This window comes from Micromys minutus (genome assembly GCF_963924665.1).
Source record: "Micromys minutus genome assembly, chromosome: 12".
Lineage (NCBI taxonomy): Eukaryota > Metazoa > Chordata > Mammalia > Rodentia > Muridae > Micromys > Micromys minutus.
This window is the reverse complement of record NC_137981.1, coordinates 37,102,894-37,118,649: the sequence shown is the minus strand read 5'-3', so window position 1 is coordinate 37,118,649 and position 15,756 is coordinate 37,102,894. Positions and strand designations below refer to the sequence as shown.

Below are 15,756 nucleotides of genomic sequence, written 5' to 3'. Positions count from 1 at the left end.
ATCTCATTGCTCTCCTCCACCTTCTTCCCCCCCTCCCTTTCTCTTCCCCTTCCCACCTCTTTTTCTTTCTCCTGGGAATTGAATGCATGGTCTTGCACATGCTAGGCAGATACTCCACCACCAAGCTACATCTCCAGACCCAGAGCTTTATTCCTGAAACAAGATACCTGGAATAGACGGCTATATTCTTTCTCACCCTCCAATTCCCAATTCACGAAGTGGAAGAGACCTAGTTTGTGTTTCTTTGAGGGCATTGGGAAGTGTGTGGTGAGGAAGATACAGGCATTTTCCTGCTAATTTGGTGGCTCTCCAGAAGACAGCTGTAAGTGGTTGAATTTTGAGTTGAGAGAGAGGATGAAGTATTTGCACATGGAAGGAAGCCTTTGAACTTTGGAAGCCTATTTACAATGTCTTAACTAGGGTCTAGTGAACCAGGCTGCTCTGCTAACATTTACCCAGCCTTAATTAATGCACGCAATCTCAGTTGTTGGGTAGAATAAACAGCTGCTGCCAAGGCAGCTTAACTTGAGCTCCAGGAAACTCTAGTGTTGGATGAGCTTGTTTGCCTTTAGAAGGTGCCATTAACCTTGTTCACTTGCCTTTTGGCTCACATGACTGTGTTCTTATTTATGCATGTATACATTAGTTTATTGAAATTTGTTACAAGTGGAAACTTTCAGCACTAACAGTTTCTTATATTTGACAAATTGTTCTGTGCCAAAGGATATTGTTGATAAAGTATGGGTTTTCCTTTCCCTTCTTTCCTTTTTCTTTTTAAGACAAAGTATCACTTTCTGTGTCATGCTGGCTTCAAACTCTGTGTAAACTTGAACTCCCTCTATTCCAGGCTGGCCTTAGACCTACCATCCTCTTGTCTTAACCTCCCTTGTACTGGGATTACAGGCATGTGCCATCACGCCTGGCCAGCACTTTGGAGTTTCTTAATTATGAAGGTAATGAATATTCTTCTGCCCTTCTCCCTATCTGGAATATACCGAAAAGAATTAATAAGAAAATAAATCATCTGAAATTATGTTTTCCATGATGTGTCTTTCTCTGTTCAGTTTCCTTTTTTTCTGTTTAGACATATAATTGGGGGACGATAGAATGTTTCATCATCGGGGAAATAGGCATTTTGAGTAAAGTCCATGCTATTAGGGAGCTAGTCTAATTCACTGTACTGATTACATTTAAATCTTACTTAGTTAACATTAGAAAACACAACTGCTGCCTGCTGCATCCAAGTGGTTAGTGAGTGAATCAGGACAGCCATAGGACACCAAGGAATTATTAGGACTTTGGTAAATTCAAAACAATATAGGCCCTAGCAAGCTATTACGGCGATCTCTAGTTTATTGTCATGTGGAAATATGACTTAACATAATCAGATTTTCCCAATTTTCAAGGAAGCCTGCATGTCTGAATGACTTGTTCATGTGAAGAATTTCCCATTGTTTAGAGGCTATTTCAGCCCATAGTATTACATACAGGACTTTTCATGATGTGGCTCCTTTATGGTTCTGTAACTTCCTAACCTTTTCACATTTCTTCTCTGCTCAGCACCCCATGTTTCTACCATGTAGCTCTGTGCTTTCTAAACTGGCTGTGCTCTCAGGTATGATACCACAGTGACTGGAAAGCCCTCTCTTCTGTTTCTCCTGGAGAATGGTCAGTTGGCCGGAACCCCTTTTTTCTCTCTACTGCTTTAGTAAGTCATGGAAGCCGAGATGTAAGCCTAGTTGAGTACTTAAGCATTTGTCTTGTCTAAGAAGGTCATGGGTAGACTTACTTAATTTGTATCCCATGGTGATACACATAGGGCTTACCATACAGGAAGTGCTTAGTAAGTGCTTGATTCCACGAATGACTAAGTTGGAAATCGGAGTGGATTACAGTCCTACTTTTTCTGGATGTCTGACATTTAAATGATTGTCAAAGGTTATCAGTGAAGGGGTTGGGTGAAATGCAAATCTATCTTCATTATAGAAGAACAGTGCTGATGCAGGTCACATACATTATTCTCGAATGGCCTGAGCTTGGCATTGGGTACATTTATACATCAAAACAACCTTTCTGTATAATGGCTTGCTCAGGCTAATGATGCCATTAAAGACTGATTTGAGCTAAAGATTATCTCATGCCCAAGTCTGATCTTGATTGGTTGGTTATAAATGATTGTTTTTCTGGACTCTTAGGTTAATATCCTATTGTCTAGCTGAGTACAGTGGTGCACACCCTTAATCCCAGCACTCCAAAGGTGGATCTCTGTGATCTCTGTGATACCAAGATCATGCTGGTCTCAAGATTACTCAGATCTATTTAGTGAAGTTGAGGCCAGAATTACACAGGAAGACCTTGTGTTTAAAAGGAAGGAAAGAAAGAAAAAAAAAAAAAAAGAAACTATTGTTTAAACATGGTCTCACTCCACAGCCTGGGCTGGATGCTTACCCCACAGCCCTCCTGTCTCATGAGAGACAGGGTTAGATCATGCACCGCCATGTCTGCCACCTTACCACCTTTTGTAAAGCCTGTAAGTCACCACCTATACTGTACAAACTGGTGATACAAATCCTCTCTGCTGTGCTGGCTTCACCATTTTCCTACATTTAGGGTAGTTAAGGGAGACATCTGTTATATTTTTCAGTCTAGGTAGTAACTTGGCTAGCACCCCTCCCCTTTTCCCCTGGAAAGAAAGCAATCATTCTACATTTTTGAACTTGAGTAGGTTGTGATGAAAAGACTAATAATGACAATAGCAGAAGACAAAAGCCTTCTTGTACAGAACTTTTGATTTGAAAGTCACATATTGAACAAAAGATATTTAAATTAACTACAGAGCAAAGTAAGAGCCTTCAGAAGAAACAGGGCTTCCTGCCAAGTCCCCGGAAGCCACCCCCAGGCCTGTTTCTCATTCACTACCACTGTTTCAGTTTATATGACCAAGGATGTGTTCTTTCTTTTTCTCTTCCTACCACCTAGGCGACACATAGTTGGCAGGGAGCACTTGATTATTGGCTTGAATATAAATCAGGTCTTAAGAGCTATCAGTGAACAAGTCTGAGTACTACAGAGCCATAGAATTAGCCGGGACAACTGATTTAAAACAGTGACCAGACAACATGCTCAGAACCTTATGTAATTAAGGGCCATTTGTTAATATTTTCTTTGCTTTTAACTTTTAAAAATTATTTTTAATTGTATGTATGTGCTTTGTGTGTGGATAAATGCACACAGATGCAGGTGTGCACAGAGGCCAGAGGTGTTGGAAGTCCCTGGAGGTGGAGTTACAAGTGTTGATGAGCCACTGGATATAGCTCCTGAGAACTGAGCTCAGGTCCTCTGAAAGAACAGCAAATTTACACCTTACTGCTCTGCCATCTTCCAAGAACCTGAATTTATTTTTCAGTAGAAAATTGCCATTTATTTGCTTTCATATATAAGAATTACAGTAGTATTGCTCTAAATTATTGTAAAAATTTGGTTAATTACATTGCAGTCCAAAAATTATTCATTCACTTTAATACTTTTCTTGTTTGTAATTAATAAGCTATTAGAGCCCATTAAAAGTTTACTTAACTTCATTGCTACATTTTAACGCTTTAATTAAGAGTCCTGTTGTTATTGTTGTTTTATTATTATTATTATCATCATCATCATCATCATCATCATCATCATCATCTTCATCATCCTCGTGTGTGTGAGCTAGAGGAGGCCAGGAGAGGGAACCGGAGCCTCTGGAGCTAGAGTCATAGGTGGCTGTGAAGTTGTTGACAAAGATACTGGAATGTGGACTTGAGCCCTTTGGATGAGCAGACAGTGCTCTTAATCACTGAGCATCACCTCATCCCTGCAGGCACATACTTAGGTCACAGTGATGGAAGGAGCAATTAAAGGGAAAGGTAGATAATTTATCTGAGGTCACAGCTGCTTATGAGCTAATCTGGAACAACAAATGAGGTACCAGATTCTGTCATGCATCAGCCTTTGGCTTAACAGGCCAGGTGATTTGAGGCTGTGGTGCTGCTGTACAGGTGTGGGACACATTACTGATCTGGTGGGAATAATAAACCTTCTAACACTAAACTTATAACACCGAACATTAAATTCTAAACCAGCCTATCTCCAGACCCTTTCTATCAACTCCTTCTTCCGTTACTCATCAACTTCTTTTTATGTCTTTACCAAATGACCTCACAACAGAAAGAGCTAGACCTGGAACTTGGTGTTGTAGGTGGAGAAGCAAAGGGTCGCAAAGCTCGGCCAGAAGAAGAACGAGTACAGGAAAGAGCTCAGTCAGGCGGGTTTGAGCACTTGAGCTGGAGTGGCTTCAGCTGAGGAAGTGGTCTAGAGAGGACAGTTAGGCTGCAGGTCTGTTGTACTTCTCCACAGTTCAGTGTATTGCATAGCATCCAGGTCATAGCATCCAGGCCGTCCAGAGAAGCAAGTTTCTAAGGGCATAATGGGCCAGAATGTTATCTACTGATTTCTAAACAACCGATACAGTCCAGGCAAAGACAAAACTTTGGGTTTTTGAACCACCAAGCATGAGATGGCAAGAACTACATTTCCTCCTGTCCCCCCATGACCATGCAGAACGTTTCTATAGTACTCATGTTTTATAAGTGAAAATACAACAAAACAAACAAGAAGACTCGTTCACTAGATACTGTGTTAACTGACGGGAGTCTGCAATGGTTTATAGGGAAAGTAGGTTTATGCTTTTGTCCTAAGATCTCACTGAGTTTTTCAGGGTGGCCTAGAACTTGGAATCTCCCTGCTGTGGTCTCCTGAGTAGCATGGTCACTAGGCCCAGATCTTCAGAGTGAGAGTTCTCTCCTTGGCTTCAAAGTCTGTGTTCTAGTATTATTTCTTTAGAACACACTGTTTTGTCTGCTTTATTTTTTTTTAAATCTTACTTTATGTGTTTATGAACTTTCTGTGCAACCTTACTAGAATGTAATTTCCACAGTGGCAGGATACTTAGTATCGGCTTCCTCTTTAGTACCTGGAGCAGAACACAGAACAACCCTCCTTTTCTGAAGGAGATTTGGGAGGAACTCACTTCTTTTCTTCTTCCTCCTTTGTTTCCTGTTTCTCCATCTTTTCTGTTCCCTACGTATATGTTAAAGGACTCTCCACATTTCCTAACTGTGAATATTCTTTTAAGTCCACTATTCTTAGTATGAACTGGTGACTTCACGCCTGAACTTTGTCCTTTATTTCCTGAAATTATGGCTCACAGCTTTTTGAATGGTTGGTTTCAGCCAGCAAACAGAGTGAACAATACATCTGGAAATATTCTGTCATATTTTCTCTGAGAAACTCTTAAAGCAGCTGCTGATTTGAAAGGCTTTTATTATGCTGCAGACAGTCTATTGTCTGTGGAAGTGCTGGCTCTCACACACCACTGTGTTGCTTTTTCTGAGCTATTAACTCAACAGAAAAAAAAACCTTGTCTTAAGCAATTCATGGATGGCCTGTATTCCCTAAGAATAGTGTATTGTAGCTTTTTCTATAGCTGATTTATTGTGCACTTAGGGATTTCCTTGCCCACCTTTTTTTTTTTTTTTTTTTTTTAAACCCAAATCAAATCAAAAGTGAAATGGCTAAGTAGGATTAAGATGCTCCCTAACCAGGGCTTAAGAAATGTCACATTTCTGCACTGTGAAGTGGCTTAACCTTATGACTGAGCGTACCTAAGTAATTTATGCTGATAAACTGTGGGTGAGTTTCACTGCTTACAGCGTTGCCTCTTGCAGTGGCTTCTCAAGCTTCTGGTAATATCAGGTGTATAATTCACCTCTTTGGCATATAGATAGTTAGGATACACAGGGATAATAATGCATGGGAATGATTTTTGAAAAGAATGAGGAAGAATTTAATTTGTGGTATAATACATATACAGGTACTTATACAATCTAGTTAGTATGACTTAATTTTCCATTCATTCATTCATTCATTCATTCATTCATTCATTCATTCATGTATGTTACATCTTGATCACAGCCCCTATCCTCACAGTACCCCTCTCACCCAGCCCCTTCCCTCCTCCCTGCTCCCCTTCTCTTCTGAGAAGGGAGAAGCTCCGTTGGGTATCAACCCACCCTAGCACATCAAGTCACTGCAGGACTGGAGACATGTCCCACTGAAGCCAGACTAGGCAGCCCAGTTAGGAGAACAGGAAACACAGGTAGGCAACAGAGTCAGGGATAGTAACACCCTCCCCACAACTGCTTCAGTTGGGGGACCTACATGAATACCAAACTACACATCTGCATGCTCTCTCTCTCTCCCTTTCCCCACACTGTGTGTGTGTGTGTGTGGGGGGGGGTGAGTGCCTAGTCCCAGCCCATGTATGCTCTTTAGTTGGTTGTTCAGTAACTTAATATTTTGACAGTTTTTACAGTGCTGAGGATGGTTTTATTTACTTATTCAAGTCTTATTTATTATTAGTTACTATTTGTGATGTGATGTGATGTGTGTGTGTGTGTGTGTGCATGCACCCATGTAGGTATATGCACCTATAGGTGTATGTACATTTGCATGTGGAGGCCAGAGGTCCTGTCAGTTGGTATTCTCAAGGAACTGTTTACCTTATTTTTTGATACAAGGTCTCTCATTGTAGGAAGTTTGCCAGTTAGTCTAGACTAGCGGCCCATCTCCACATTCCCAGCACAGAAATTATAAGCATGTGCTACCACACACATGGTTTGAGGAAAGTATCAACTAGGCTAGCTCTCCAGACATATTTTTGTTTTGTGTAGTTTTTGTTTCTTTAAAGTTTCACTCTGTAGCTCCGCTTTCCTAGAGCATAGCCCAGGGTGGCTTCAAATCCATGGTGATTTTCTCTCAGCCTACTAAGTGCCAACATAAAATGTGTAAACCAGCACACCTGGCTTAGTGTTAGCAACCTAAAAATTATATTTTATAAATTATTTTAAATTTCTTTTGGGGGGGGGAGCGGCTGGTAATTGAACCCAAGGCCTTGTGTGTACCAGGCCAGTGTAATTGCTCCAGACTTGTTTTGTGATTTTAAACTGGTCTGAAGCTCACTCTGCTGCCTGGGTTTTGTACACTTGTTACCCACCTGCCTTTGTTCCCTGCTGCTGAAAATCAGAAGGATTTTCCCACTTTATTGAGTCTTTATAAACCATATTGGCTTTCCCTCGAATTAAAATGCACCTTAATTTGCTCAACTGTTTCTATTAGGTAAGTTATTTTAAAAGTAATTTGGTTGTTATAAATAAAATGGTAGTGAACACTTTTGTGAATATTGTAATTAGCACGTTTGGTGATACTGCTTTTAAGATCTGGAAAAGCATGTTATTTTCACATTTACATCTCTCTCTCTCTCTCTCTCTCTCTCTATATATATATATATATATATATATACACACACACACACACACACATGTGTGTCATACTAAGGTTTTATGTTTTGTTGTTTGATTTTTAGTATCAGAGTCAGAATTTCATTAGATATTTTTCAGGTCTCCTCCCTCCCTCCCCGAATATACATTTGTGTGCATATTTTATATATTCATTTTTCTCTGTTTAAGTTGTGTGCTTTGTGTGACTGTTGAGAGATGATTTCAGTGTGGCATATGCATGTGTATTTCCAACAGGTTTCTCTATTCTCAGCGACGCCTCCAAGTTTCTCTAAAGAAGTGGTAACAGCACTGTGTTTTGACTTCATGTTGTTTTCTAATTATATTGTGAAAACATGATATGGGAGCAATTCTTTTTTTTTTCCCCCTTCTGAGACAAGTTCTCACGCCTCCTCTGCTGGCTTAGTCCTCATTATGTAGATGAGGATGACGCTGAACTGCAGTATTGGGGTTACAGCTCTGTGCCACCGTGCCTGGTTTGAGTGATCTTAATAATTGAAATATCCCTAACTTTTCTTTTGATTGTGGGGGGCTTTTGTTTGTTGTTGGTGTTTTAACCTATACTATATGCATATTCTATGCTGGCCTCAAACTGGTTAACAATCTTGGTTCAGCGTCTTGAGTGATGGGATTGTGGGTATATGCTACCATGTGTAGATTCATTATGTCTTAAACTATGTTTCAGACATGCTTAAGTAAAGGTTAGTAACAGTCTGAGAATTTTTGTTTGACTCATGCCTTCCTCTTATAGGTTGGAAAAGAGACTGTTCAGACCACTGAGGATCAGATTTTGAAGAGAGATATGCCACCAGCATTTATTAAGTGAGTAACTATTTGTTACTAAATAGAATCGTATTCTTGATAGAAAGAAAAAGTAATTAATCCCAAGAGTTACATCTGTATGTGTGTGTGTTCATGTATATGTGGAGGTCGAAAATAAAATAAATCCTAAATAAAACAAAGAGACTTACCCCCACCCCCACCCCTGTATTCGACTCTTGGCCGTAACTAGGGTAGCAATTAATCCCTTACATTGGCAACTGGAAATGAAAAATAATTACGCTTCTCTCTGTTTCTGCTATTCTTGTATAAAGTTTATTTCAGAATAACTTTATAGCCCTGTTTGATGAGGAGAATTTGAACCTGTGACTATGGAAGGAATGGTAGATTTAGAAAGTCATCATTGTATATATTCCAGTGAAACATAACTCATGGAAGGTCAGTCAGAGGCTGAAGCCCAGAGTTTGAACGTTTATTGTTTATTGTACCATGAGGCAAACAACTTGGTCTCCACGAGAGCATAGGAAAGCAGTGTGCTATGGTGATATCACTTGGTTAGCGGCACTGAAATCTTACTGTAGCTTAAAGCCCAGGCAAGATGAATGTGCTTGTCAGCTCTGGAGCAAGACAGTTCTCTCCATTTGAAACACAATGGTCATGGTTTCCTTTAGGATGTAAGGAAGCAGAAAATAAATGCGGAGGCTGTGAAGGGGAAGGGGCAGAGGGAACAGCTGGAAGCAATTAATCCCATCCTTGGAATTGTTGAGTAGGACATTCTTTGGGGCTATTTGGTTGATGTTTGGATGTTTCCAAGGCATTACTGACCTTTGCTGCCTCTGAAGTCAGTGATACATGGATCTAAATAGTGACTGCTTCTTAGGCAGCACAAGGAAGGAAATGAGTTTTAGAAACTTACTTTAGGTTCACTTTCTAGACTGTGAAGATGCCAAGGCTACAGAAAACAGAAGACTCCTGGCCCATGGCTAGGTTCATATTCAAATCGTCTTGTATGTATTTAAAGAGCTTTCAGGGAAGGATATGCCATCTCAGGGTTTGGGGTAGTCTCAAAATCGAATTACAGCCTTACTTGTATGACTGGCAAATCAGGGAATATTGAAAAAAGTGAGTTTAATATTAATTAAAAGTGACACACAAGTTGAACATTCTAGTTAAAAAGAAAAGAGAAAAAACAAAACAAAACAAAACAAAAAAACCAAAAAAACTCCTTGTCTTCCCCCTCCTTCCAACCCTTAAAACCAGAACTGTTTCTGACCTTAAGCATTTTACATATGGAATATTCAAACTGAGTTTATATTGGAATTGCCATTGAAGGACTTGCAGTGCTCAGGATGTTTTTTCTTGTAAAAGAACCATTTATAGGCTGGGTACAGTGACAGGCACCTTTAATCTCAGCCCTCGGGAGGCGAAAACAGGCAGATATTTGTGAGTTCCAGGGCCGCCTGACCTACAAAGTGAGTTTCTAAACAGCCAGGGTTACATAGTGGGACTCTTGTTTTTTTTTTTTTTTTTTTTTAAACACACCAAAAAACAACAACAACAACAATAAAACCCCAAAACAAACAAACAAACAAAAAACCCCCAAAACCAGAGCAAACCCACAACAATGACATTTTTAATACAGAACAAGATTTGCAGGGCATATCAAGGCTTTCTTTTTGTGGGTGAACAAATCTGACAGCACTGGAAAATAAGTTCACAGTTCACTTAAGTTTACCCAAGATTTGACTCATAGCCACATTGCTTGACAGTTGCCATAGAAACTGTTTTGATCCTCATAAACTTTAGGAGAGCAGTAGCCATGATGGGTTTTTAAAATATTAGACGGGGCTGGAGAGATGCCTCAGTTCTTCCAGAGGTCCTGAGTTCAAATCCCAGCAACCACATGGTGGCTCACAATCATCTGTAATGAGACCTGATGCCCTCTTCTGGTGTGTCTGAAGACAGCTACAGTGTACTTTTAATAAGTAAGTAAGTAAGTAAATAAATAAATAAATAAATAAATAAATCTTTAAAAAAATATTAGACTCACCTCCTGTAAAGTGATTTGTCCTTTAGGAACTGTCAGCAGGCATGGTGACTCTTTCATTCTGTGCTTATATATATCTTTTTTATTTTCATCAATCATCACTAGTCAGCTGAGCATTAATTTATTTATATGTAATTAATTGATTAATGGCCTAGACATACTCATTGGCTAATTATATTAAAATATACCAATACTTTAAAAAAAATTGAGGGCTAAGGAGATGGCTTAGCTGGTAAGAGCATGGCTGTTCTTCTAGAGGACCTGGGTTTGGTTCCTAGTACTCTTTGTCCCACACAGCCATCTATACATCTACTTCAGGGCATTAGAGTCTCTCCTGACCCCCACAGGCACCAGGCAGTGTCTGCATATACTGCACAGACTACACACCAACAAAACACCCACACATGTAAGATTAAGGAAAAAAGTAAAATAAGTCCATTGAAACTGGCCAAGAGGTAGGGGCAGGTGTTGTTGGAAAGAAAACAAATATGGCGAATATTCAGTCCCATCGTCCTTCGTCACTGCATCCTGTTCTTATCCTTTCACTGAAGGATAGTATACTATTTTGCTTTGTATTATTGAAGTTATTTTTTCGTGTGTGTGTGTGTGTGTGTGTGTGTGTTTAAACTGGAATTACAGCTGCTATGCCTGGGAATTGTACATAGTTCCAGATACACACATGGGGGAAGCGTGGGGTGTGTCCTATCTATGAACTGTCTTTTTGATTTTTTTTTTTTTAAAACAGCAGTCTCATACTTAGCTCATCTGGCTTCAAATTCAGGATCCTTCTGCCTGAGCTTCCTGAGCTAGTTGGATTACAGGTTTCTTTTCCTAAGTATCAAAGAGAGACAAAGGTAGAGATATTTTGAGAACTTTCAAGTTCAGGAGCTGTGATACAAATGGACTTTAAAAGAGCTGTCAGAGTAGGCATGGGTAGTAGCAGTGAGGTGTCACGTTCCGTGTGGGACTTGGGAGAGTAGAGGGGAGAAGGCAAGCTACCCTAGATGCAGTGAGAGGGGCATGGAAGTCATGGATGGTAATGGCGGAGAACTAAATAGTGCGGTGGTTTGGGACCACGGAAGAAAGTCCTTGGAAGCCTGGCTGGGGAATTGAGAGCTGACAGGAAAGAAGCTTTGTAGTTTTTGAGCCACAGGAGACAGCAGGGAAGTTTTTTTTTTCCCCCCAGCAAGGTTCATAACCAGATTCAGAATGGATAATAGGTGTCAGACTAAAATGAAGAACAAGTTGTGTGTCAAACTGGCCAGCTTCATTTCCTGTCAGTGTGGACTTTGATTCCTTTGATTCACACTGACTCCTTACAGGTGAGAAATGCTTCTGATGAATTGTTTGAATTTTCTTGGGGAAAAAATTGTCTTTGTAGTATACAGTGGAACTTCATTCTTTTTTTTTTTTTTTTTTTTTTTTTTTTTTTTTTTTTGAGGTAGGGTTTCACTGTGTAGCCCTGGCTGTCCTGAACTCCTTCTGTAGACCATGCTGGCTTCACACAGAGATCCAGCTGCCTCTGCCTCTGGAGTGGGAAGTGTGTTCTTATTTCTTGGCCCTGCCTCAGGCTGCTTAGTGCCCCAGGGTCCTCAGGCTGTCTGTCACTTGCAGTCCTGTTCACAAACTCCCGGTAAGGAGCAGAGTGCGCATGTTCTGCTGGCTAGCAAATGCTGTTGCACAGGGACTGGAACATGCTACCTTCTGCCTCATTGCTGCTCTTAACAGCTTTCTGGGGACTGTCAGAGCTTCAGTTGATTTGCCAGCTTGGGTTGTCTCTGAAACATATTGGGATATCTCGGCCTGCTGAATGAAACAAGACTCTGAGAGTGTTGTGTGAGAGAGTGCTCTGTGTTCCATCCATTCATCCTTCTCATCCTTATTAAATGCTCCCAGTTAAGCATAATCTTAGCACATACCTGTAAGATTTTAACATAGTCTATATTAATATATAACAGATAGATTTTAAAAGACATTAAAACATACTTAGATCTAATTTAGGTCTTTTTGGCCTAAGGTAAATAGTGTTTTGTTATCAGTACTTAATAATTAGCTTTTGTTTTCTTTAGATCTTAAGCACCCAACTTGTCTTGTGATTTGTAGTTTTAAACCCACTTGCTCGTTAAAGTGCATAGAATTTTTGATTTTTTTAGAATTTTTAAAAAATTGTATCATTAACACCATGTGTTTACCTGGGGCTACTGTATGCTTTTGGTGTTTCAGGGTGGTTTTATTCTTTTGTTGTTGTTTTGTTTGGGTTTTAAACTTGAGATTTTTGTGATCCTTTCCATTGCTGTTTAAAGAAGACTTTTGTCACTTCAGCTAGATGGCCAGCTTTTGTGAGATAATGCAGCCTCACTGCATCTATGACCCAGAGCAAGTGCTCTGATTTTAAATAGCTCCCCTTTGGATTTGCTGTATTAAACATGGCGGTATACTGTTGTTTTGGATTGACTTCCTTAAAAATACCTTGAGTCTTCTCAGTAATAAGGGGAGTCAGTTTATTAATTTGCAGACGAGGTCTAGATAGGTTGACCAGTTAAATCTGGCTTGCTTTATGCACCCCACATAACTGACAAATGAACAAATAAAACATTAGATTTGTGTCCTTTGTGTTTCTATTGTCTACAGAATAATTACAAGATTGAGAGGAACTCAGAGGGCCCAGGAAGATCCCATGTATATTACCGGGATGTACATTCATATATTAGCATGTGTGCTGGCTAGTCTTATGTCAGCTTGACACACTAACTCTAGTTATTTGAAAGTAGGAACCTTAATTGAGAAAATGCCTGCATAAGATCAGGCTGTAAGGCATTTTCTTAGTGATCGATGGGGGAGGGACCAGCCCATTGTGAGTGGTACCTCCCTGGGCTGGTGGTGCTGGGTTCTATAAGAAAGGAGGGCGAGCCATAAAGGAGGCACCCAGCCCTCCATCGCTTCTCCATCAACTCTTGCCTGTTCCTGTCCTGATTTCCTTCAGTAATGAGCAACAACATGGACTTGTAAGCTAAATAAACCCTTTTCTCCACACCTTGCTATTTGGTCATGTTTTTTTTATCACAGCAATAAAACCCTGACTAAGACACCATGTAATTCTGAGAATGTCAGTGTTAAGATTCTGCCCATTTAGAAGAAGCTCTCGATTTTGAGGCAGAGTCTCATTTGGCCCAAGTTAACTTTGAGCAGCCTATGTAGCCAAAGCCGGCCTAAAAATCCTGATTGCAGGTGTGTACTATCAGTAATAAACACATTTTATAGATAAAAGACTAATAATCCTTGACAAGCCAACTCACTCAAGATCACCCTGTTACTTTCTTATTACAGATTTCATGGTTTTCAAAGGTATGCTCATTTTATAGTCTGATTTTCCAGAAAGAAGTGTGACCCACCATTCTTGGACAGTAACAACTTGTTTTGCTTTGAGAGACAGTCTCACTGTGTAGACCAGGCTGGCTTTAAATTTAAATTCACCTGCCTCTGGCTCCTGAGTTGAGGGATTAAAGCTGTGCACCACTTTTAGAAGATAACCGTTGATTCTTTTCCTAAGTGTTTCAAAAAAGAGAAAAATACAGATGTAATTTGTGATGTATTTCATTGTCTTAATATTTCTTGTTTATTTATTATGTGACTATGTATGTGGTTTACGGCATATGTGTGGGTACAGGCAGGCATGTGCTTGCCGTAATATAGGTGTGAGGTCGGAGGATACCTTCCAGGACTTGGTTTTCTCTGCTACTGAGGCAGGGTCTCCTTGTTTCTGTCCTGCTGCTGCTCTTGTGAGCTTTGGGTGATTCCTGTGATAGATGCAAGCTGCACCTCATCTGGCTCTTGTGGGCTTCAAGGCTATAGCTCAGGCTGCTGGGCTTGCTCAGCAAATACTGTACTGCACCAAGCCATCCCCCTGGCTCCTTTGTCCTAAAATTCTCAAACTGTAAAGAGTGAAAGCCCTGAGCTTTTAAGGATTCACAGTACTATTGACTGAGTGACTCATCCTATAGATACAGAGAGCCTCAGCTTTTTCCTGGGAAGATGACTCACTGGAGAAAGTACCTGTTGTGTAAGCACAAGACCTGAGTTTGATCCCTAGCTCCTTCACAAAGGTTGGGTAACCCCAACATGGTGGGGGGTGGGGGAAGGTGGAATCTGGAGAGTCCTGGTGACTTACCGACTGGGTAGCCAGTCTAGTTGAATTTGATTGAGGTAGACACTCAGGATGAGTTATGTGCACATGAATATACATGTGCACATATTACCCTCCCCCAAAATACACTTACATATGCACTCACTCATGCACATACATGCCCACACACATGAATAAGTTAAACAAAACAAAAAGCAAATAGAGACAGTAAAACCAGTCAGGTTCATGTATTCCTTTATTACCCTCACTTTTCCAATATAGGTCTAGTCTCAGATGAAGAAATGCATTATTAATTGACTTTAAACAATTAATAATTGTTAAAAAAAAAGTCTTTATTGTTCTTCGCATAGTAGAGCCCGAGGAACCCCAAGAAATGGCTCCATTTCTTAAATTTCATGTCCGGATTGGCTGTTATTTAGTCCACTTCATTTTGTTCGGGAGGCAGCAGAGGCTCAGAAGCTCGGTAACTCGTTGAAAGTAGCCAAGCCTGGGGGTGGCCAGAGATCCTAACCCAGAACTGTCTCACTGCAAGGCCTGTGCTAAGACACACCCTCCCTGTCCTTTGTGAGAATGCAGTCTGATAGTAGACCGGTTTCTGTGAGGCATCCATGAGTGATAAGAGATGTAAAACTATCCTGAGGTAAGGAGCCTTTTGGTGTTGGTCCGCCCCTGCCCTAGCCTTTTTTTTTTTTTTTTTTTTTTTTTTTTTTTGCTTTCTTAAATTTTATGATAGTTATTTTTGTCATTCAATTTATATTTTCTGTTCTGTGGGGATCATACCCAGGGTCTTGTGATGTTAGACAGTCATCCTGCTGAATTAAATCCTTTAGCCTTTATGACTTGAAACCACACACACACACACACACACACACACACACACACACAGCCTATATTTATTTAATATTTTTTTCAGTATCCATCGAGACAACCACACAGTTTTTTTCTTTACTGTACTTTCCTTTCCTGTAGTCAGTAGTCCACTACATGAACGTAAATTTTCTGATAATGAAACATACTTGCATTTTGGGGGTGGATAAATTGTATTTGCTTGTGATTTTTAAAAAGCATCAACAGGGAGTTTGTGCCACACTTAGGTGCTAGCTTGAGGCCATCCTGAGCTACACAGATTACGTAGTGAGATCTTCTTGCCCAACTAAAGTGCAGTGCTGAGTTGAATTAGGATGGTGCTCCCCACCCTATTTAAGGCAGAATCTCACCACATTGTCTTGGCTGACATATTCCCTCTCTCCCCTTCCTGCTGGGATTACAGCTGTAAGCCATCATACCAGATTTCATTGTCTGACATTTAATTTTTTTTGTATTTCATTGTGTTTTTGTGTATGGAGGTCCAGAAGCTAGATGGACCGACCCTTCAAGAATCAGTTCTTCCCTTCCCA

The 15,756-nt window shown here is 40.2% G+C and overlaps 1 protein-coding gene across 4 annotated transcripts in view; it reads left to right on the top strand.

Moving 5' to 3' along the window:
- The window catches only part of VCL (vinculin), an 88,843-nt gene that overhangs the window by 23,687 nt on the left and 49,400 nt on the right, over positions 1-15,756 (top strand). For all 4 annotated transcript variants that reach the window (XM_080926774.1, XM_080926772.1, XM_080926773.1 and 1 more), the window contains exon 2: positions 8,140-8,210. In XM_080926774.1, the coding sequence (XP_080782900.1) occupies positions 8,140-8,210 (71 nt within the window). The remainder of the gene's footprint in view (positions 1-8,139; positions 8,211-15,756) is intronic.